Source organism: Vicugna pacos, unplaced genomic scaffold (assembly GCF_048564905.1).
Source record: "Vicugna pacos unplaced genomic scaffold, VicPac4 scaffold_19, whole genome shotgun sequence".
NCBI classification, from domain to species: Eukaryota; Metazoa; Chordata; class Mammalia; order Artiodactyla; family Camelidae; genus Vicugna; species Vicugna pacos.
The window spans coordinates 78354385-78378942 of record NW_027328740.1 but is presented as its reverse complement, the minus strand read 5'-3'; the positions used below and the strand labels follow the sequence as shown (position 1 = coordinate 78378942).

At 44.7% G+C, this 24558-nt stretch overlaps 1 protein-coding gene across 1 annotated transcript in view; it reads left to right on the top strand.

Annotated features, from left to right (window-relative positions):
- The first annotated feature begins 279 nt into the window (after window positions 1-279).
- LOC140693564 (uncharacterized) overlaps window positions 280-24558 on the top strand; it is a 115104-nt gene continuing 90825 nt past the window's right edge. The window contains exons 1-3 of the mRNA XM_072957352.1: window positions 280-673; window positions 1483-1622; window positions 6061-6279. Coding sequence (XP_072813453.1) covers window positions 558-673; window positions 1483-1622; window positions 6061-6279 — 475 coding nt within the window. The 5' untranslated portion in view covers window positions 280-557. The remainder of the gene's footprint in view (window positions 674-1482; window positions 1623-6060; window positions 6280-24558) is intronic.

Below are 24558 nucleotides of genomic sequence, written 5' to 3'. Positions count from 1 at the left end.
ATTAGCCAATAAGACTCAAAGAACAAAATGCAAGGAATCAGTACACTGGAGCTTATCAATTTGTAATAGTTCACATTACTGACACTTGTTGAGCTTGGAATTACGAGTTAGGTTGTTAGCCCAATAAACTGACACTAAACTTCAGATTTACGAGATAGCCCAGCAGAACTTAGATCAGTAAACCGACACTTATCACACTTAGATTTGTGACTTAGCTTGTTAGCCCAGCTGGACTTTTCCTTCACATGAGGACAGCTCTCCCACCCCCAGGAAACCACTGTGAGCCCTTGATGTTTCCACTAGGGTGGGGTATGGTTTACCCAGGAGGGATGGGGACTATGCACCAACACTCAGGCAGTCTGCTCTGTCTGGGGCTCTGATCTTGTACCACACCTCTCCCCGCCAGCCCAACACCTGGGACAGTGGAGCTAAGGCAGTGATCCTTCCTGCCTGTTTCCCAGCGTGTAAAAGGGGAATATGTGCTCTTCCCAAGGAAGTTCTGAGCGACAACACCTGCGGGTGCTTGGTTCTCAGAGCAACAGAAAACCCAGCTCCGCATGGGGGCAACGGGTGTGATCCCCGTAGTGTTTCTGCAGAAGCATCTGATGGAGGGCTGGATCAGGGAGGTAAAACATGAGCTGCGGGACTTGAACGGTTACAGAAGGGTACAGAGGTAGGTCTGCCATCTCAGGGTGCCCTAGAGGTAAAGCTTTTTCTCTCCAACTCCGCTACGACACTCCCCTATCCAGACCCATCCCTTCTCTGCTCTTCCTGTCCATCTGTATCCCTCCACTTTTCCCCTCTTCTCCACCCGCTCCCATCTTCTCCCTCCCTCGCTGTCCCACCTTCTCTCGCAGAATCCAGAGGATCCATGTCCCTCCTGCGCATGCGCTGTCGGTGCCTGGTGGTCCCCTGGTTCGAAGCTCCATGTCCGAGCCGGGGATTGGCCCCAAATGCTTCTCAACTCTGTCGCCCGTTAGGCCTTTGGTTCCTGCCTGGGGCCGGGGCTTCTGGCTGTGGAAGTGCAAGGTGGGGGCCTCCCGGGAAAGGGTTCAGGCGGCTTCGGGAGGGTGATCCGCCTTTCACAGCCCCCAAGGGCGCCAGTCAGCCCGTGTTCAGCTGAATTTCTCTGGCCAGACCCTTCTGACAGCACCACCTGCCCCGGCGCCCCGGCCACAGCTGTCCAGGTCCAGGTGTGCGCCTGCCACCTCTCACGCAGCCGGGATCCCCTCAGTCCACGGCTGGCGTCCCCTTCCCCTCTCCCGCCCGCGAGTCCTCTCCTCCCGGGCTTCCTCTCCTTGGCCGCCTGCCCGTCCCCACCAATGGGCGGGCTGTTTCCCGGGCGGGCGTGGTCTGCGGACCTGGACGGGAGCGGGCGGCTTATGCTGGTGCTGGGGCTGGCCTCCGAGCGGGGCTGCAGCCCGCACCCCCCCTTTCCCTCCCCCCTAGGGCTGCCCTCCTTTCCCTTTCACCCTCCCTCAGGACCAGCTCAGTGGCGTGTGTGCTGCTCCCCGGACTGAGAGCCTCTGGCTGTAGCGCCCAGCTTCACCTGGTGGAGTCGGGAAAAGGGAGCATCAGTGCTGAGCAAGCTTCTGTCTCCTCCCTCAGTGTTTCTGCCGCAGGTAAGTATCTTGAACACTTTCAGGTGTTATGATGGCGGTGCTTGTTGATGTCACGTGTTTTTATAGTGAGAGGGATTAACAGTGGTGAAAGCAGGGCTTGGTTCTGTTAAAAATGAGCTGAAGGCATGAAGCTGTGATATCCTCCTTCCTTCCCTCTCCAAGGGTGAAACGTGTGACAGTCAATTTTAAAAAGATAGTTACAGTCCCTAGCTAGCCCAGCCCAGCTAGTGTGTGTTAACAGGAACAGCATCACCAGAGGCCTTGGAGACCCAGGGATTTTGCAGTCCTAAAGAACTCCTGGCACAGTTTTGTTTGTATTGGTTTTTTGTTTTTCTTAAATTGTGGGACAGACTAGTGGTATAAAAAGAAAAATATTTGTCAAGAAATATTTTTTCATATAACAGCGTTATTGTGATATAGTTCACACACCATGAAGTACATCCATTTAAATGGTAAAATTCAGCAGCTTTTAGCATATTCACAGTTGTGCAACCATTATTATTCCAGAACGTTTTTATCACTTCAGAAAGAGCAGTGGAAATTAATGACCTATCCACCCCTCCCCAGTGGTGGTTCTAAAGAAATTTCTTGGCTAATCTTGACCATAAATTCACTTGTTACATTCCAAGAAAAATCTGGTAGGAATTCTAATCAGAATTGCAATGAATCTGTCTATCAAAACAGGAAGAATTAACGTCTTTATGGCACAAACTTCTTCTACCCATGAATATATTTCGGACCCTATATTTTCCTCTGTCCAGAGCCTGGCCCATGGGAAGTCCTCACTACTTGTTGGGCTTGTGAATGATGAGATTCTATACATCGTTAGTTGCAGCTGTAGCCTTTCACAGAAGAGAAAAGAAACCTCAGTGAAGCAAGTGACTCTCTGATGGTCAGAAAGAGTGACAGCCATTGCTGGAGTGATCCAGTGGACTTGGTGTTTACAACCAGAATTCTCCACCACCTACAGCTAAGGGGATTAGAGTGTTCTTTTATTTTTTCTTAATGGCGTTGCTTTTATTTTTACCTATTTTTTAAATTATTTTTTATTTAAGTGTAGTCAATTTACAATGTTAGTTTCAGGTGTACAGCAGAGATTCAGTTATAAACATATGCATATGTATATACATATGTTTTAGATTGTTTTTAGTATAACTCATTACAAGAAATTGAATATAGTTCCCTGTGTTATATAGCAGGTCCTTGTCATTTATTTTATATTTACTAATTTGTATCTGTTAATCCCTCCTTTCCTGCCTGCTAAATACAGTTTGCTTTCTATGTCCATGAGTCCATTTATAGGAGCACCATTTTTCCTAGTAATATATGCTCTTTGGCTGCTTTCAGTTTCAGTAATTCCATCTTATCTGTGGGCGCTTTTCTTCTGGTTGCCTTTATGTGGTTTGCACACGTGGTAATAGAGATCTTTATTTGGGAGAACTCCAGGTCTCGTGTAGTCCCTGGTACAGAATGCCCACTGAATTGATGATTGAACTGGGAAAAAAGCACAGTAAATGCTGGAATTTCCACTATGGTTGAGAATTCCAGGTTTCAATAACCTGTTTAGACAACCTTACTATTGGCTGCACCCATACTGGGTAATTTGGTGGAAATTCATGGTATGGTGGTGTAGAGACGGGACCTTATATTCTTCTTCTCTTTCTATTTTCTAACACTCATTTTCCTGGGCCTTCCAGATCCTCCCCCAGAAGTGCCCAGGGCTGGCTTAGTGCTGCGCTGAGGCAATATTTGTTAATAACGCCCTTTCCTCTTCTCCTCTGAGCCTCCGTTTCTTTCTGTGCACAATGAGCGCTTAGACTAGATAAATACTTTTCAGTTTCTTTTAAAGCCATGTTTCCTTTGAGAAACAGAAAATGCAAATATCTCCTCTCAACCCAACCCTTTAGATTTTGGTATGTCCTCCAAGGAGTGACATAGCTCTTTGTGAAAAATTGATGTGATTTTGATTGCAGGTGACACAGAAAAGACTCTTCAGAGATTTATTGCAGGGAGAGGGCAGGAAAGAGGCAGTATGTGACACTTTCTAGTGTGAGCAACGGAGCAGGGACTTGGATTTAAATACGGTGTCTGACGTGGCCTCTCTCTAATCTTGTAGAATGTGATAAACTTCTCTACCTCAGTTTCTTGATGTGTCAAGTTGGGGTGATAATATTTTAAGGCTTCTGTGAAACATTATACAAATAAGACATTTGTGTCTCGGTAGAAACAAGATCTGCTAGGGATTCAGGGATTTGTTTAAAAAAAATTCTTGTCCATAGCACTCTGTCTGTGTGTATTTAGAAGTTCCTGGAGGGTGAGGGTGAGTCTAAAGTCCATTGTGGGACAGGTGGCCCATATTTCTCCGTGTCCCAGTTTACCCCCTACTCCCCAGTCCTCTTCCTCAGTCCAGGATGAAGTTCCCTAGTAGATTTACACAGAGGTCTTGTGGAAATGGCTTTTCATTTTATTGTTTCACCAAGAAGGGCTGCCATCATGATCTCTGTGGTCAGGTTTTGAAGGGCTGCCATCATGATATCTGGTAAGAATTCTATGCAATTTGGAGTTCCAATTTAATGAAAAGAAAAAAATTACAAATAGAAAATTAGAACAAGGGTGGTGACAGGGGCTCTTTTAAGTGGACACCATTAGCTTTGTTAGCTTCAGGTGCTGTGGCCTGTTGCCACGAGGACCCATCCTCTTGCTCTGAAGTTGGAGGGACTATTGGGCTCAGTGGGAATGTTAACTGAGTGTATCTCATGGGCTGGGCATTGTCCTATTTGTACTGTGTGTTCCTTATTTGAGACAGTGAGCTCACCTAACCTCGATAACCTCTTTAAAATATTAGACTTTTAATTTTGAGATGTAATGTAGATTCCCATGTGGTAGTAAGAGATTATATGGAGAGGGCCTATGGACCCTTTGCCCAGTTTTCTTAATGGTTCCATCATGCAGTGTTGGGGTACAATTCATTACTGACTCACTAACAATTTGAGGTTTGTGTTATTGCCCTTATTTCTATTCACGATTAAACTGGGGCTTCGTGAAGCACGCAGGCCTGTCCAGGTCACCCACATTGTTAATGCAGAGTCGGGTGAACGTGGGCTTGGGATTTCCAGGCAGTACCATTATGATGGTTTGTGGCAGGGAGCAGCATTCACTTTGCTTGTTTATTCATTCATTCAACAAACATTTATTGAGTAAACTCTGTGGGTCAGATGCTTTCATAGAGTTATCTGATTCTTCAGCAGTACTGAGAATCAGGTAATGTTTATATTTTTTAATCTGAGAAAATTAGCTCTGAGAGGTTATAACCTCCCCAAAGGAAGTATAACTCATAAAGGAGGGATAGAACATGTGTACAGTCACCTCCTTTTATGCAGGTGGTACCCTATGCATTTTACATTTTCAAACATCCGTAATCCAGATATATTCTTGTAAGGCAAGGCTTTTTTTTTAATTGAAGTTTAGTCAAGTTTACAATGTTGTGTCAATTGCAAGGTGTTTTTTGACTTTTGAATTAAAAAATACTTTTTCAGGAGGGAAATTAGGTGTATTTATTTGTTTGATTTTTTAAAATGAGGTACTGGAGTTTGAACCCAGGACCTCGTACATGCTAAGCATGTGCTCCACCAATGAACAGTACCCTCTACCCCAAGGCAAGTTTTCTTATCCATTATTATGAAGCTTAGGAGTTCAAATAAATTGAATAGGAATCCAGATCTTTTGATCCTACTGTCGTCCTTCTCTTTATATTCTGCTGAAGGGGGTTGGGGAAGCATTTCCTTTGTTCATTTCTTTATTCAGCATTTTTGAGCAGTGACTTTGCATCAGGGCCTTGCTAGGTGCTTGGAAATAGAAAATAAGAAATGACCTTTCTCTGCAGAGGCAGGAAGCCTAGACCAAAAGCTGGGTAATGTGATCCGAGCTACAGTAGCCATATGCAGACTCTGAGGACAAACTGTACCCTTGGATTTGCTTTGGCTTCCCTTGTCTTCTGGCTGGTACACACCAGGTCACCGCAACCCAGATGGGCCCGTAGCACACAGCAGAGAATGTACCTCGATCTCCTCTCCCCTCTCGGCAGGGCCTGCAACATGAGCATCCCTGACTACGTGCAGTGTGCTGAGGACCACCAGACTCGTCCCGTTGTGGTCCAATCCATAGAGATCATCTCAGAGGAGAATTTCTTTTGCATCTATCAGCTACTCACCTCGGTTAGCCATATCAGCCCTTGTGGCTCCCAGTGGACACTCTGTATCCACTACAGGCACCGCTATGTGCCCGAGAATCGGTGGAGCGTCTTCCAGAAACACCCCAAGGTCTTGGGCCTTCTCACCATTACCGAATGTTTCTCTGCCAAGGCCTTCGAGAAGCTCCACATGCAGAGGAGCTGTATGGCGCATCGCTTAATGACTCTCAGCTTTTTGTCTTTGTGCAGCATGGGGAGGTAGCCGAGCAGACGTGCACCGACGTTGCCTTCAATCTAAGAGTACTGCAGGGTGGTGGAGAAGAGGATCGAGGACTTCACTGAGTCACTCTTCATCTTGCTCAAGTCCAAGTGGCTGGATGGTGGCCCCAAGAATTCTGGGGACAAGATCCCCCTCCCCTGCATCCCGTTTGAGAAGGAGGACTTCATGGGACTGGACACAGACAGCAGGTAATTTTACCTGGAAGCCAGTCCACCTTGGCTGTGTGCTGGATTGCTTCCCTACATCCAGAAAGGGATCAGCAAGGAAGAAGTCAATCTTGTAGCCAAGGGGGGAGGGAGGTGCAGCCCGCCGGTTTCCAGACATTTCAAAGTGAATCCGCCTTTATTTCAGAGAGATCCTTTTAGGGTTAGTGTGGACACTTACTCCCGCTTTACAGCCAGGAACATGGTGGGACCCCTGGAGTTGCTGTCCAATAAAGTAGCCAAAGCCACTGATGCTAGGAGCACTGGGGAGGAGGCTGGACTCAGCTGAGATGTACTGTAGGTCAAATGCACATCAGACGCTGAGGCTTGTCTAGTAAAAGTACATAAACTATCTCTCTACTTCCTATATTGATTACATGTCAAAATAATAGTATTTTACATACAGTAGATTAAGTAAGATCTGTTCTTAAAATCACATTCTAGTATTTGTTTTTTGTTTGTTTGTTTGTTTCTTTGTTTCAAATTTTAAACGTGGCAACTGGGAAACTTTCTTTACATGGCTCTCATTTCATTTCTGTTGCGCAGCCTGTCCTGGTACATGCTCATCCCTTTGCTTATAGATGAGATGCTGAACCCCGAGAGGCAGAACGAGGCGCTGGTTGAGCTGCGGCTGGAGCCGCTGTCACCTGCCTCCCAGGCCCAGCACCTTTTCAGCTCAGGCCGTCTCTTCCTGCCCGACAGCCACCATGCCAAGTTAGGACATCAGAAACACCGCCAGGGACTTCCTAATGAACTCCTTATGCAGGGAAAGGCGTATCACGGTGTATGGGACAGAGCAGGGAAATGTTCATTCCCACTTTGTCCCTGTGATTAAGTCAATGGCCCCACTTTGCCTCGGAAGTACAGATGAGCTCTTCTGGGCTGCCTACCCCCCACCTTCTGCTCTGTTTCCCCGTATATCTATCATGTTTTCCCTCGGGCTGAAGAGGGTGAGATGCCTTTGCCGAGACGTGGTCCCCCTTTGCTGGGGTGAGTGAGGGAAGCTGTGTCCCCCCGGCCTACGGCCTCGGTCCTTGAGTCTGGAGAGGGCTCATGGTGGTCCCACAGGTGGCGGTCAGAAGACCTGGCATGTGCTACCGGGCCCGCTTTGGAGGTGGTGCTCTGTGATTCTTGAACTTACCTAAGATCAGATCCTACTTTCTGGTTGTTGGTAAGTTGGAGGAGAAGATGCTAGGGAATTAATAAAAAGAATGTCTAGACCAGCCCTGTGAGTGAGAAGCACAGGGGACACTAGTCCCACCTGCGAGAGCCCACCTAGCAGGCTCTGGATGAATTTTCTGTTCCTCCCCAGAAATACCTCTATGGCTTAAGGAAGAGGAGAGGCATGTCGTGGCCATGATCTGTACTTGTCCTCACAGGGCCCTGTGATCTACATGCCCGCACTCCCCATCTGCTTCTTGGAGATGAGCTGGCATGTTTAGGAGCCTGGGCACTGCTGAGGGCATAGCTCCCAGCACCGTGCTACACAGAGTCTCGCTCCGTTCACCTCATCTGTCAACTCCTGCTGAGGCCCCAGACATTAGTCAAGTAGGTGCATCAGCGAAACCTAAGCAGGGACCACCTTCTCCCCCTGGACAGACTGGTGAGTGAGCAGTGGAAGCCTGGAGCCCTGCCCCAGCCCCCACGCCAGTGCCACTTCTTTTGTCATAGGAGGCACTGGTGACATTTTTGCTCAACAAATGCTTGTCTCTGAGTCTGCAGACCCACCAGAGAATGCCAGCTTGTTTTTGCCTTTTGAAGTCTGCCCTTGGGACTTGGCGGAGTAGCCGGATGTGTACTTAGCCCACAGTGGTTCAGCGCATTAAACCTGCCTCCTTGTGGGTCTGTCTATTCTGGTACCATAAGGGCTCAGCCAGCATCTGAACGTCATTGAGATAACGCGGCCAGTGAGCTAGGGTCAAGCACATTCTCCTCCAGTCACTTTTACTCCATTGTTTCTTTTACTATTCCACAGTCATTAATTTTTTAAACAATGCTTTGGTGCAGGAGCAGAGCCTCATTCTCTCCTGCTACTCTTGGTGGAAGTGAGTAAAACGGTCCAGACTGAAATGCGACAATAATTTGTAGCTCAAAAGCTGCCTAGTCACTTGTAGGTCGAATTTTGGTTAGGGGAGCTGAACACGTTGTGGTCCCCCGGCAGCGCCGCTCCCCTCAGGCCCCTGCTTTCCCTTGAGCAGGAGGTGAGGTTGGGCCTCACCATCCCCGCGTCCCTGGCCTCACACACTCACATAAATTCTTGTACATGCAGTCAAAATTATTTTTGTTCTTGTGTGATTCTAATTTTCTCTTGTTCCTCTTTTCCTTTTTCTTTACTTCTTTTTCACTTGTACTGCCCAGTGAGCATGTTGTTGCTTCTGAAAATGTGGGCTGTGCACACCCTGCATTTGAAATAGCCAGATTGCCCTCCGTACAGTCTCCATCGCTTTAAAAAGCAACAACTTAACAGCTGTTTTGATCCATCTATTATCTTAGTCATTTTTTATTTTCTAATTTTTTGGAATATTTGCTTTGTTAGCTCATCACCCACTGGTGTTTGATACCTGTTGAAATCCTTGCTTTTGAGGAACATGTTTGGTCCTCCTTTTATTTGATGACAAATGCGCCCTTATTAAATTTGTTTCATTGTTTTGAAGAAGTAAGATGTGAATTGATTTAGTCGGCTGCTCAGGGATTCTTTTCATGGAGTATTTAAACTTGTAAGGTCAAACTCTGCAGCATTTTGCTCGATTCCTGCTTTTACACAAACGTGCTCAGCACGCGGTTCCTGGCTGTCGCTGTGTGACGTGCGTGACGTCGCTTCCTGGCCGGCGGTCACTGGTGAGGATGTGGCCGCCACGGAGGTGACAGCTGCAGGGGACGCTGTTGGAGGAAGCGGTCACCGTTTGGTTCTTTAATTTTTTTTTTTTTTGCATTCAACTTCCCCGTGCCATTTACTTTACTTTGCCTTCATAAATGGGCAGAATTGGGTCTAAAATCCATGCCACTATTTTTTCCCTTTACGAGGCTGGTTTTTCTGAGTATCAGGACAACATGGCCTTCCCCTAAGTAGCTGGCTTACCTGGATCTGTTGGGCAAAGGGACTGCTAAAAGGGCCGTAGCTTCCTCTCTGCTCCAGCCAGTGGGCATTCAGAGCTGGGTCTGTGGTTTGCCTCAGCAGCCGTGCAGACCTTCCTGCCTCGGCCTTTACTTTTAACCCATGTTGGCAGTAAAGAGCTGAATCCGTTTCTGTTGCAGCTGACGCCCACCACGTGGGCCCCCTAACGTGTCGTTAGTTTGTGGTAGTCAGTCCCCAACACCCCAGTCATCAATGAAGGAAGATGATTTGTCCAACCCAGGACCTTGGATTCTCAACCCTACCCTGGTTCATCTCACCTGGTGGAATTGTTTGGCCACCACCATCATGCTGACCATGAGGCCTTGTTTCTCCTTTCATGCTCTGGTCCAAATGTGGACACTTCATTTTTCACTGAATTTGTCTCGCTTGAGACAGGCCAGAATATCTGAATGAGTCCATCACATTCTGGGTGGGGAACAGAATAGAAGTAAGTGTCGCAAGTAGATGGAGTCTAGGCTGTCCAGGTTGGCAAATGCAGGCTGGGATCTGTGATGGCTGGGCTGTACACTGGACACAGGCCTTTCCCATGGCTCCTGAGAGCCCATGAGTTGAAGTGATAACAGCCTTGCGTGGGTTCCCCCATCCTCATCTGCTCATTGGCAAGTGTGTCTGCTAATTAGGAGCTCCCCCAGACCTCGGGCCCTTCAAAGCTCAGACCATGGGAGAACCTTGAGTCCCTTCTCCTGGGCCTCCTGTGTGAGAATCCACTGCCTTCTGAGGTGAACAGCGGCAGGAGATGCCTCCCCATCCAGGGAGCACCCTACGGAGGACTGTTAGTGCACCATGCTGTGAGCTTGTGTGTTTCCGGCCATGGTCCCTACAGAACTACACTTGAGATGGGCTTATTGATGGAGATAACAGGACTGATTCCAGGGCAGGGCCTGGGGGAGGGAACAGTGGAAATTGAATGTGACCTCAGACACCTCGGTGGGTGCTGGGGCTGTTACTAAAATGGGGAGTCTGGGAGATACCTGACAGGAATGGAATTCCAGAGTAAATGGTGGACATGAGGCATTTTTAAGATGCCATTTGTCATCCAAATTAGGACTTCAAAGAGGCACTCGGGTCGATGAGCCTGGGGCTCAGGTGAAGGAGCCGGACTAGAGATACACGTTGGGAGTCGTCATTCTTAGCTGGTGTTCACAGCCTTGCATGTGAATTAGATCATCTCGAGAGCTGCAGACTGAGACTGAGGGGGGCAGGGCTGTGTCTTGGTTGGAGGAAAGCCCAGACCATACAGCTCTGGTGTGTCAGTCAGTGGCGTTTGCCATTTTCAAAGCAATGCCAGTTATCCTTAAGGGGCCAGGGGCTGGGCAGGGCCAGCCAGGAAGAAATCTGAAGGGAGGGTCGTGGCCACGTGTGCGTCTTGGGAAGGTGCAGAGGCTGCAGGGTACGGGAGGGTAGACTCCTCAGAAGCTAGAGTTGCAGTGAGGAGTGGGGAGAAGTTAGTCACAATCACCTGTGAGGGAGGGAGGGAGGCCTAGGGAGCCCCACCTTACCGGACTCGCTTTCCCATGAACAGAAGGCAGTCAGACAGAGGATCTGAGGTGAGAAGGGATGGGCACTGGGAGGGGAGCCAACCTGGAGAATGGTGCTTGCAAAATTCTGGAATAGTCTCCCTGAAAAATAGAGTTAAAAATACCCAGACTCTTAAGAACATTGTTAGTGACTTGGGAGGAGGCAGTTGTTTTTCTGGCCTCCTAAGGGTAAGGCATGTATCCAGGGATACACAGAAGATACGGGCAGTCTGTTCCGGGGGCTTGATCGTTACCGGGGGAACAGTGCAAGTTTAAAGGGGGAGAAGGGCAGCGGAGGGAAACTAGCCAGGCCCCGTGTCAGGTACCAGTCGGCCGCCCTACTTGCGTGTTTCATTCACATCCATGCCTCCCAGGTGGGCGGTGGCAGCCCCCTTTTGGGGATTGGGAAGCCTTCTCAGAGGGGTTAAAGAATTGGTCCATTTAGTGACTAGTAAATGCTGTAGCAGGATTCAAGCAGGGCCTTGTCAGAATTCAAGGGCATGTTCTCTCTACTGTTTCCAGTACTTCCCTGTTATACCTGGAATGGTGAAGTGGGTCAGTTTTGGAGCCTTTCAGAAAAAGTATGATTTAAGCGCCTCTGGACTGTTTCACAAAGCTCAGCATTCTTTGATGGTTCTGAAGCACGCAGTGATTTTCGTACCAGAGAGGTAACGTCTAACTCCTTTGATGATGACGTGGTTGCAAATGGTGTACAGGTGCAAAACCAGACTTTGCAGCTTCTGAAGGGAAACTCTCCAGTTCTCCCTTGGTCGGCTTTCTTCCACGGGATGTAACTGTGTTGCAGCATAGGCCTGAGCTTTCCATATGGAGTGAGAGTTTAATATCCGATGTTAGCATAAAACGGTCAGATGAAGAAAATCGAAGTTGACAATTTATTTTTGGGTTTCATTAGTCAAGATATACTATCAGTTAATGGCCCATATAGCAAATGAAATTGAGTACAGGACATTGCATTTCTTACTTTCTATTTAGAGTTCTCTTACAGAATAATGTTGCCTGCTTTGGAACATCAGCTCCACCACTCACGGCACCTATCAGTGTGTTGGTGTGATTGCATTTACAGAGTGAATGTAATCTAGGCTTCCTCAGCCTCAAACACTTCAGTGCAGAATCACGGGCTGTAGCCGTCTGTTAGTCACGCAAATACTTCTAAAATTATATGATTCCAGTAAAGAAAGAAGAGAGAGAGATTGCCTATATCAAATTTCCTGTCAGTTCTAAATGAAAACTGTTGTTGAGCAGCTCTGGTTTCCTTTGGATAAGAATATATACATTTCTTTGCATGTAACCTGGGTTTTGGGCTAGAACACCAAGTTCTTGCTGTCCACAAGCCACAAAAATAGTAGCCAAATGGCACACGTGTGAAATATTTTATACTTTTTTCTGAGAAAGTATCCTTGAATTTGGGACTTGGGCTGTGATTTCTGCTTTTTGATTCCCCCACCTGTCTTGTAATCTCTCACTCCTTCCCACGTGGTTCCCAAGTGTTCGTGGTCTCAAAGGAGCGGGCAAACACCCAGTTGGTCACCATGTACTGCTGCTATAGATAGAGCCCAGACAAGACTTAAAGGACATTATCAGAGAGGACTTCCTGGAAGAAATGGGCTGTACATTCAGTTGTGAGGACAGAGTAAGAGTCAGCCAAGAGAAGGAGTCAAGAATGTGGCTCAGGTCGCAGGTGCAGCCCGGGCAGAGGCCTGGAGGCTTTTGGCGTGGGGACCCGGGGAGAGTGCCCTGTGCGGTCCAGGGTGGAGGGAGCCCCTGCTGGGGAGGACACTGGAGAGAGTCCGGGGTGTAGGGCTTTGGAAGAAGTTGAGTTTTACTAGAACTGACACAGTAGGCAGTGAAGGGTGTCAACAGAAGTGACCCTCAGGGAAGGTACTTCTGGTTTTGCTTCTGATATACTACAGACAAAAGGGTCGGGACGGGTGAGAGCAGGTATGTCTGTCCCTTTGAGATCCAACCCGTCATTCATTTATTCATAACACGTGCACTTCAGTGAGTCTAGGGGAGAGAGAGTGTAGCCACATAAATAAGCAAAATGTATTTGCTTCTTGAGAGCTTAGCGTTGTCAGTTAGCCTAGAATGTTCTAGGAAGAGAGGAACAAATTGTGGAGGTTGGAGGGAGGGAAGGCTTCCTTGGGAAACAGTCAAAATGAACCTGGAGGCAAGTGGGAAGTAGGAGCAGGTCAGGGGGCTCCTGAGGTCACTGGGGACCTATGTACTGAGATGAGGCTGGGCGAGCAGGGTCTGGGGTGGGGCTAGAACTCTACCAGGGAGCCTCTGAACTGTTTGAAGTGGGGTTGATGTAATCAAATTTGTGATTTGGGAAGGCTGTCGTGGCTTTGTGTGTGTGTGTAGCGGGGAAGAGGTGGAGGGTGCCACCAACTGGGGGATCATTTGAAGACCATTCACAGGCTGGGATATGGGCTTCGGGGCTACTTGGGGATGGCAGGGGCAGTGTGGATGCCGGCTTTTCTTATGGGGGACTTGTTAGCGGGGCTGCCCTAGAGGCACCTTGTGGCTGGAAGAAAACTGATGGAGGCTGCCAGGTGGACATTCCTCTTCTCTCTTTCCATGCCTAGTGTGATTATCTTAGCTCAGCCAACATTTGGAACAAAAGAGCTAATCTCCAGGGTTGCCCAGGCCTTTGTAGAGCTCCTTCGAGTGAGATCTGATAGGATTTAGGTTTGTGTTCAGATCTGGATGTTCACTTAGCTAGAAACGTCCTGTCATTTCGATTTCCATAGGGGTTTTTATTCCTGATAAAGATTGCTTTCTTGGTGAGAGGAAAATTATTACAGCTGTTGTCTTTTTCACAAAAAATCATATGTTTTAAGAGCTTTAATATTCAAAAGAATAGGAATATATAAAATATTTAAGGAAGTCTTTGGTGTGGTTTCTTTGCTTTCTGAGCTAATGTGGACTTAGAGCCTTTGTATTACTTAATAGCACATCCTTGTCAGTATTTAAAGAGCTGTTAGTGAGCACCCCAGGCCCCACCTCTCAAAGAATCGTTAAAGTTTGCTCTGAAATAGTGAGGTCATAAACGTCTTGTTTTCAGAAATCAAAAGGTTTTAAATACGCACCATAGCTCCATTTATAAAATAATAATAAGTTCAAAATTAAGAAAATGGAGGATAATTGATTTTTTTTAAAGCCTAAACATAAACTTTCTTGTGCTAATTTTGCAACTGGAAATTTTGAAAAGAAAAATCCTACTGCAATATCATCTACGTGGTATATATATATGAGTTTCACGTTTGAAATGTAACTGTGCAGTGGTTTTCAAAGTCAGGAGCATTCCAGCTCAAATACTGGCAGTGGTGGCTGCTGGTTTTCAATGGAAGAGCCTAAATTTGCCTTCATGGCTTTTTTTTTTTTTGTACTGAGAAGGTTGAGTAGTGCTTTGCCAGCATGATTTTCGGGCAATTTGAGGGCAGATGTCGTGTTCCAGCAGTGAGATATTTCCATGCATTTTATTTTCTGGACATCACCAGGGCACATGTGGGGTTTGTGCCTGCAGGCTGGAATGCTGCAGGACTCCCTAATCCATCACCATTATGTCCTGGTGCTGCTCCGGTCAGTGAATGATTTTCTGTGACTTGGAGGTAATGTGGTCTGATGGTGATGATCAGACGTGCAGTTAAATGCTATTAATTGAAATAAGAGTAACCTAGAAACATTGCTCTAACAATACAGGATGAGGGAGGAGGATTGGCTGAGCTGCTTGCAGTGGGATGTCTTCTCAGGTGACTCCCTCACCGTGATTCCTGCCAATATCCGCCCCAGCCCTGCACGGTAGTCCTGCCGAAGCAAGCAAGCACTTTGCTCAGAAACGCACTGAATTTCCTTGCGCCTCTGTTTGTTGGCTTTTTTTTGAAAACACATTTTGCCCTTTGCTTAAATGCCATCCATGCTAGTCACCCTTTACACTCATTCTTCTGGACCTCGTCCATACATAGCTGCTGAATGGATGAACAGAATGTAGTATCTCCATGTAGTGGAACATTATTCACACGTAAGAGTGAATAAAAAAGAAAAAAAAAGAGGAAAATGAAAAATGCCACCTGTTTTGGGAAGTCCACCCTGACTGTTCAACCCACACTTTTCCCTTTGAAACCCAATCACTTATGCTCCACTCTACTCTTTTTGATAGTACTTACCACCTTCTAATAATCTTTAACGTTTCCAAAAAAAATAAAAAATAAAGAGATGCTGATGCCACTTCAAAATATACAAGCCTTGCTAACAGCATGTTAATTGAAAGGAAGCAGACACAAACGGCCACATATTGTTGATTTCAGTGATCTGAAAAGCCCAGAAAAGGCACATGCAGAGGCAGAGAGCAGGTGATGGTTGGAAGGGGCTGGGTGGAGGGGGATTACGGAGTGAATGCTAGTGATAGGGGGATTCTTTTGGGCTGATGAAGTGTTCTGGAAATAGAAGGTGTTGAGGGCTGCACAACTGTGATTGTGCAGAAGACTGCTGAGCGCTGTGTCTGGGAGTGCCTGTTGTTGGGGCATCTTTATTTTGTTCACATCCTGCAATGTGAAGGGCCATCTTCTGCTGTGGTCATTCTACTCCTGTGAGTGGTGAGGGTCAGGACTTTGTAGAGTCCTGTTTCTTTTCTCCCTCTGGCTGAGTGTAGGCAAAAAAATTTAAGCCTGAGAAAGTGCTCCATCTACAGAAATGTCTTTCAGTTTTGCCTGGTGTAAAAATCTTGAGAGCTTTTAACCGTTGAGGCTAGTCTGTGGGGGTAAATAGCCTATGAAGCCTGGGTGAGCCCGGGAAGAGCCGCGCTTCCCTCCCAGACACGGGTGGGGATTTCACCCCCTTTCAGGCAGTGAAGGGCCCAGACCCGTGGGCAGACTTGACAATCGTGAATATTTACGTGTATCCGCTGCTTCATCTTGGATATTAATTTCAAGCTGAGTCAGTTTGTGACGGCAGCCTCATCCTACATCAGGAATTTATAGTATCTGCTCTTTGAGGTGAAGACCTGACAGACTTGATTATTTAATAGTATGCTTTGAATTGATATCTCAGATTCCTTTGTCAAAAGCAAAACAGCAGAAATACAGACGTCCTTTAATTCCAATGTGGCCTGGAACGGGTTTAGTGTCTGTGCCTCAGTGGCCTTATCTGCGGGTGGGGAAGATGATAACAGTGCTTCCCTCAGAGGAGCTGGTGAGGGGAGAGTGAGAAGCACAAATGGAGGACTTACACGAGATGCTCATAAATGACCGAATTTAGTGCTCTCCGCCTGGTGAGGCCTTAGGGGTAGAGATGTCAGAACAGAGCAGTCCTAGCCGGAGCTCGATACGTGATGGTAGCTGTTATGATCAGTATCACCACTGTGGGTTATCAGGTAGTTTTAAGACTTGGTAATATGATTTCATGAATAATGTTAAAAGACTACACATCTCAGATCCAGTTTACATAGTCCTCAAGATTTCTTCTGAGAATTGGATGGTTTCTTCCCTATCTTAAATCTGAGATGAGTCTCTAAAAATTTCCGTATTCCTCCATCCTTTTGCTTTAATTCTCTATTTCTTAAAAAACAAAGTTTTTAGATGGAGTTACTGGGGACTGAACTGAGGGCCTCATGCATGCTAAGTACATACTCTCCCAAATGAGGTATAATCTCTTCCCTGATTTTTTTTTAAATTTACATCTTAATTTTCAGAGGTTAGAGGCCTCTAATTATTTTTCTGGAGACTTGTCCATGAACCTGTAAATCTACAATTAATGGACAAAATTTGGTTTATTAAAAAAAAATCTATAGAATATTCTACAGTCCACCCAAAAGGAAATACTCATGGACTTAAAATGTTTCTCCTTTAAGGTGATTTCTCCTGTTTGGTCGAGCTTAATTTGTTAACAGCCATCCTCATCATCATAATGACCACACTCGCTGTGAGTGGACGCCTAACTGAGGCTAAAATGCTTTGCTCATATTTTACTTCATAGCAAGAGTTTGATTGTAGGTATCAGTGTCTCCTTTTTTGTAGCTGAGGGATTGAGAGATGGGTCAGCTTGCCCCAAATGACATGCAGCTGGCGGTGGCTAGCTCGATGCTGGAATCCAGGCTGCACAGGATGAATTCTCAATTGCTCCTCTAATCAGCTTCCCGTTGAGTGTTTTCCCGAACTCCTGTGAGCCCATAAATGACCGATTTTAGCTATCTCAGCCTGATGAGGTCTTCAAAGGAGAGACACCAGTGAGAATGAGAGGCAGAGTGGCATAAATTAAAATTGTACATTTTCACAAATGTTTTATTCTCAGGTAATGACTGTAAAGGAAATAGTTTTTTAATTTAGTGCTTTGTGAGAACTAAAAACAAAACATTTAAAATAACTATTGTGCAAGAGAGAAGTGGTCTTTGAAAGTCCAACTGTTGCTAATGATGTTACTTGTTTTTTCTAGTGGTGCTTATTTACTGAAAAATTTCCAAACACTGAATTTGTTTTATGTAGTCTTAGTATGAAAGAAAACTTTGTCAGTGAGTATTGTAAGTAAAATCCTTACTCTTTTCTTTCCTGATGATGAATATCTTAGTTGTTTACATGGCTTAAGTATATTTCGTCATTTGTGAAATTTGAGTAATATGGTTTACCTTGTCTGACTGTGAGAGCTGGACGCCTTGTATACAAAGCACCGTAGAGGTGCTTAATAAAAATGCGCTTTCACAGTGACTGATAGTTTAGAAGTATCAACTCTGAATACTAAAAAGGGTAGCTTATTTCTGATGCATATTCAATATGTGTATATATGATATACATTAATATGGCTTAAAGTAACTAGGATTGTTTTTTTTAAGTGCAGTATGAAGCTTTAATGAAATCTGTGTCATTCTAGTGAGACAGGGACTACTTAAATTGCCTTAAGCAGACGACCTTGAAGATTATTTACACAGAATGTAAGCTCAGAATTCATGTTGCCGTGTAACCATCCATCAGACATTTAATTTCTCGGGATTCTGACCAGAACCATTAAGTTTAGAAAAATCCACATTGATTATTATCAGGGAATAAGCTTCTCTCTTTTGTGACTAAAGAAAATTTTGATTTTTTTCTGCACTCTTTTCAGGTTTTAAAATTTCAAAATTTTGATTTGACATGTCACTTTTTTAATAGAGATAATAAAGCTCATGCTGTTTTAATATGTAAATAAATGTTTTTGTATTTCAATACCCTTCTATGATTTCCTGGCTCTTTGAGAAGTATTTTGCAAGATACTTAGATTACCTACTGTTGGAAAAATACAGACGTGACTTTTATGAATATAGGCGTAGTACAGTTCTGTTGGTTTTTACTACAGTGCAAGACATGAGACCTAGGAGAGCTTTGCTGCTGATTGCCAGGAGGACAGATCTCAGGTCTCAGTCTCCCCTCGTGTAAAATGAAGTGGCTGGACTGGATTCTTTCCTCTTCTAAGATGAGCTTCCATGAGCCTATGTCTTTTGTTTATATTTAGGAGTATTAGCAATATCAGATTAAATACTGAATACCCCTCCATCCCCCCGAAGCAAAGTGCAGTATATGCTACATAAGCTTCTAGTTATCTGATTCTCGTTTCTCATCTTACAGTCAATTTTTGTGTTGCATGTTTCCCGGCAACCTGGAAGGTCTTTTTAGCCATAGGTGGCGCTGTTGCAACTTTTTACAGTCTTAATTTTTCTGTTTGTAAAATAAGGCTTAAACAATGTGATTTTATTTTGATTCCTTTGCTTAATGCTTCAGAATAGCACAACGTCCATTATGTCTTTCTACCTGGAAAATTTTTTCTGCTTATATCATAGTTTTATTCTTTTATCTCGCTGTGAACATTTCAGACTTGCTGTGCAAACAATGGCAAAATCGGGCTTTTCTTCTAGTGTTAGAAACCAGTGAGCCGGGATATTATAAAACAGCTAGAAGCTGCCTCTGGAGCACCATAAAGCTGAAAGGTGTGTTGAGTTCCCTGAGTATTGACCCCGCCGCTGTGTGTTAATTGGTGGGAGTTGATTTGGTACATATATGATGGGGTGTAGTTTCTTGACTTGGGTTTGCCTGCACGTGCTGACACTGAACCATGTGATCCTGAGTCAGCTCGTTCTGAGTTTTCCCCTCGTCTGTGAGAAGGGGACACTCATATCTGCTTTGTAGAATTGTGAGAATTAGTAATTATGTAACATGTTTACCACAGTGGGTATGTCAAGAGAGCTCATAAACTTTAGCTGCTGTTTTGTGTGCAGCCATCATTTTATAGTCTTTGGTAATTACAAAGAAACAAGAAAATAAGAAAAGCTGATTTTATGATGAAAGATATTTGAGGACGTTCCATAATTCCTACACCCATAATTTAGCATCAGCAGAGTCAGAACTGTTACACAGTCGCCCTGGACCAACGTTAAGCCACAGAAATTTTTGTTACTTCATATATGTTGGGGCCTAAGGGGAACCAATACTTATACACATGTTGTCTCCAGCAGCCAACTGAGAGATGACACAAAAGAGTAGGCAGGCGATAAATGTCTTCTTTGTTACTGATGAAGCCACGTTCTCCATGAACTTCAGGGCTGTGGATAAATGAGTGTCATGATACTGTGTCCCAGAAGTAGAGACTCACCCTGTCCCAGGTATCTCTGGGCCACAGCAAGCCTTCCCTTGAGAGAATGAGCCCCATCATGCACAGGGCTGTTCTGCAATGGAGCTGAGCATCCAGGGTGCTTCCCTAGGGTAGTCAACACTGGAGGGAAAGGAAGGGTTTCACATGCCCTGCTTGTCTCCCCGGAATCACAACTCAATCTGTTAATGTGAGGAGGGCTAGCTGTGGACCAGGGGTCAGGGCTGTGAAGGGAGTAGCACTCTGCATGGCCCAGAGGAGTGGGGAGGAGGTATCCCTTCCATCAGTTTAAACAGGTGGTGGGATGGAACAGAAGGGTTCATCGCATGAGTTTATAAAAGGAGAAATAAGAATTTCCTTTGGGTATTAGTCTAGCCAGGAAACACAGAAGATGATTAGGAAGGAGACTTGTAAACCACTGTAATATTAATTTGACATTTGTTGAGCACCCAAAATGTGCTACATTCTTTTCTGAGCGTTTTACAGAAATGAATCCTTCAATCTTCTCAACAAGCGAGTAAGGAAGGTTTGATTGTTATCCCAGTTTCACAGTGTGGAAATTGAGGCACACAGAGGGTAAGTTGACCAAGGTCACAGAACTAGTAAGTGGCAGAGCAAGTATTTTAACCCTGGCTGTATGGTATTGTGGCTCCCAGAATGGGCTTTGGGTGTTTAGATGTATCTGCATCCCTCGATTTCTGTACGTCTGTGCATCAATTAGCCCAGAAAGGACAGGGAAAGGAGAGTTACACAGGTGCTCACAGTCGTGTCTCGGCAACTGTCCACGAAGAGTGCACCGTGATTAGAATTAATTGTTTTCCAGGCAGCAGATCTGTTGGTATAACAGAAATTTAGTCCATTGAATTCATCTAGAAATCCTTCCTGCTCTGCTTCTGTCCACACTTGCCATGTGACTGCCTGCCCGTGTTTGGGCCGTGGAGGAGAACATATACTCATGGTTGAACTCTGATATTGCAGTCTGGTTCATAGTTTCACATCTTCTGTTACATTAATAAGTTAAATTTCTGGTTTTCTTGCATCAGTGTCTCATGAGTTTGGTTAATGTGAAACCAGTCCATGGGAGCCCAGGGGTTATGATGGTATAAATTTTTAGCACGTTGTGGCACTTCTAGCCATGCAGACATGACTGGGGGATGTACGCCTTTCTCACTGATTTCTCCCAACAGCAGGGTCCTCTCACGGATGTGAGGCTGGGAGCTCTCTGAGTAGCTCAGTCAGAGGCCAAGTCCACCAATCCGAAAATGATGAAGTACCTGGAAGTGGGTTTAATAAAAGTAAAGGGCTTCCAGGTAGTCCGATGGGCTGTTCAAGAAATTTGGTGAAAAGCTGTCCACTGTCTGTGGTTTAGCTGCTTCTTTGCTATTGAAAAGTCTGGAGTAGATGAAGGGATTTTAAAAAGCAGAAAGGAGTGATTTCAGGTGGTACATCCACACCGGTGAGAAGTGATGGATGACCGCCTGTGTGAGGCACAGACAGAGTCTTACAAACTTCATAAAACAGCTTCAAATGCTCTGCCATCTGAGTGCGCTTCATATGGGGTCCAGTTCATCACTGGTCACGCTGTGAGGGCAAGTAACTGACGATGGCAGAAAGGACACGGAGGCATCAAAAAGGTCTCACTCATGTTCCCTGTTTAAAGAATGTGGCACAGTGTATTATATTTGAGCTGGTTTTTCACTGAACAGTTTTTAGTGTTTTCTGGGACTCCCCAGTGCCCCAAGGTTCCATGCAGCTGGGTGTCCCCTCATTGCAGCTCCGTCAGCGCTTGCCCTGGGCTGATGTGGTGTCACGGGAAGCAGGACGGTCAGCGTCCCCGGCTCCTCTGAGCTCCGTCTCCTCATCTGCAGAGCCTGGTTTCCCATCCGTGTCTACTTAGTAGGGTTGCTGAGAATCACACGTGATGGTTATCAGGTGTGATTTCTGGTTGTCTCTGCGATTGGCAAATAGCCAATAATTGATAGAAACTTGTTTTTTTTATTGTAATTGTGTCTCCTAGATTGCAGTGGTTTTTAGTCTGCATTTTTTTATAACTTTACTCATTTTTAAATATGCCCTTATTTTATTTATTTTTTTTTTGAGGTACTGGGGACTGAAGCCAGGATATTGTGCATGCTATGCAGGTGCTCTACAACTGAGTAATACCCACCCTCCTTTTCTGCACTTAAAAATAAATATTGCAATACACAAAATAGCTCTTAAACTCCATCATGGGACCTGGTCTCTGTATAGGCAAATGAACACGTATACTATTTCAATAAGAATAAATGCTGTTGAGACATAAGTTTCTGAATCTGTTAATGTGCTTAAAAACGATCATAGCTAGTGATAAACACGAGACTTAGATCAAGGACTTTTTAGGGTATGTTTTGCCATCATGGGAAATTACATTCTACCGAGAAGGCTAATTGGGTCTCTTTGATATTTGGATGGTTTAGCAGGTGATCAAGTCTTTCCAAAGCTGACAGTTTTGTATTTTAAACTAACTACAAAGTTATCTTCTAGAAGATGGAAATCCTAAGTTTGTGAATTTCCCAGTAATCCAGGGGGTATGTGTCTGTGTCTGTGTCTGTGTGAACGTTTGTGTGTGTGATTTCAGGAATGTAGAAATAAGTTCCATATAGACTTCTGATATCTTTCTCTTCCAGTTCAAGGTTTAAGCATATACTTACACAAATAAATTGATTTTCTTTTGTCATTTGGCATATTGGCGGGAATAAGAGGTTCTCATACTTGTTTCAGAAGGGTTGGGAAGCATGAGCTTAGAAAACGGGAGGAGAAAGAGGCAGGGAGACACTTCACACTTTGTGCAGTATATGAGAAACGGTAGCTTTTCTTTTCTCTTTTCTTCTAAAGCAAACTGGCTCTGAATTGTAACACACTATTACTCAGAATTGCTTTTCTAATCAGATACAAGTGCCTCAGATTTTTCAAGGCAACATGAATGATGAAATGTGTTTTAGCATTTATCTTTAAAAGTAGTTTTATTTCTCAAGTAAAAGACTATAGCCTGTTTCTTCCAGCGTCTCAAGAAATTCTCATTGATCTATGTACATGTTCTATGTGCTTATTTTCTTTTCTTTTTTTTTAAGTGCTTGTTTCATTGTGGTGTGAATCAATGTTTAAAATTTCTGGATTTTGATCTTTAGAAAATGCTGATATATCAGAACTGTTAAAAACCTGATTGTTCTTTGGTCCTTGTTTGGTGGGGCACCCTATTGATTACTCTTGTCTGTTAAAGAGAGAAATTCTTCCTCTAGCCTGCAGATCATTAAGTGTATGGTTTGCAGTATGCCTTTAAATTTCATTGAATGCATTGAACATGATTGTCCAGTGAATTTTGAGTTGACTCATAGTAATGACTTTGCTTTGATTCTGTGGCTTTTGCTCCTCTCCACAAGAGCTTGAATTCTCTGTTGCATTTTGTATACGTGTTCTTCACAGTGGAAGAAATTTTGCATTTTTTACAGAGGTGGTTTTTCCTAACATCTCTGAATGCCTTCTGTAATTGATACAACAAAAATCTGTTATTTCAATGCTTAATTATTTCATAAACTAGTTTTTGGCTTAATCAGAAACAATGACAGAGTGATAATAAAAAATAGGAAAACTTTCCTTCCTTTGAAGAATAGAAATCAGGTGGTCAGGCTCACCCATGCTTTGGGCCTGACACACTTAATCTCATGTCATTGTGTATCATGATTCGGAGATGGAGTTGCTTCAGGTTTATTGATTTTTGTTTTAACATTTGTGTTGAATTCTTTCTCCAGGCTTATGTATCCTGTTGGGTTTGTTGAAACTGTAGAAGGGAAACAAAAGCTTTTTTTGGTTTCCGGAGGCCTGAGTTGCTGATGATAAGGGTTGAGGGTGGGCTGAGGAACAGAGTGACACTCCCTCTGCTCCCAGCTGAAATTGATGAACAATGAAATCAATTAAGTGTATCGGTATTTGACCAATAGAAGTTAGTGAGCCCAAACTGGCTAGTTATGCCCAAAGAAAGTACTGAATTCACCTGCAGAATTAGGTGCTTTACCAAGAAGAAGCAGCTTAGAGCAATCAGAAAAATCAGTCCTATGATGAGATATAAAGTAAATATGATATCTTTTATTTCTGAAACTTTTCTACGTTAAGTTGTGTAGAGCTAAAATTAAGTTTCAAGCACCAGGAGTTAACAGTGTGGGTGGTTCTGTATGATCATTATTCAGGAATGTGCCTAGACTCTGCTAGAGTGGCTGAAGCTGGCAGGAAAAGACCCAGAGCCAGGATTTGTCACCTTAGGGTGTCCTCCATAATGGTTCCATGTGGGAGCCCATGATTGGGTTAACAAATTGTAACAGACCCCAGCCGCCTGTCAAATTTAAGAAGAAAACGTATGCTTAGTAACTGCTTTGCAAGCAAGTGCCTGTGCATCCTCACTCCTGTCTCCTTGCCTTAAAAAGCAGAGATAATGCTTTGCTTGCGTAGATGATGTTTTAGATAGCACTCTGCTCATCGCAAAGCAATGACCCAGGCCCACAGCTATAAAGGCTGGGCTTGTGTGCAGTTAGATACTCTATTATCCCCCAAGCAAGGACCTAGCTGGTCTGGTGGTCTGCTTTGTAATTCACATGTCTAAAGAATGTATCTTATTCCCCTCACCCCATGACTTACCTAAAGATACACTAAGCCTTTGTACTCATGGTGGATTCTACAATCTCTGTCTCATCCTTCTTTCCCCAAGTTCCTGCTTACTATCACACAACTGTTAATGACGTTTTCCTTTGATTATACACAATAAATATGGGATCATTTGAGAGGCTCGTGGAGTTGGGTCCCTACGCCCTCTCTCTTTCGTGACTTTTTCCACAGAGTCTTGAGTATTCATTCCCTGTACGTAAGACTTCTGCCAGCCAGAACCCACAGTTCCAGGTGAGAAGGATGCAGGCTTTATCTCTCCTACCTCTAGGGAGAGAGAGTAGAAAA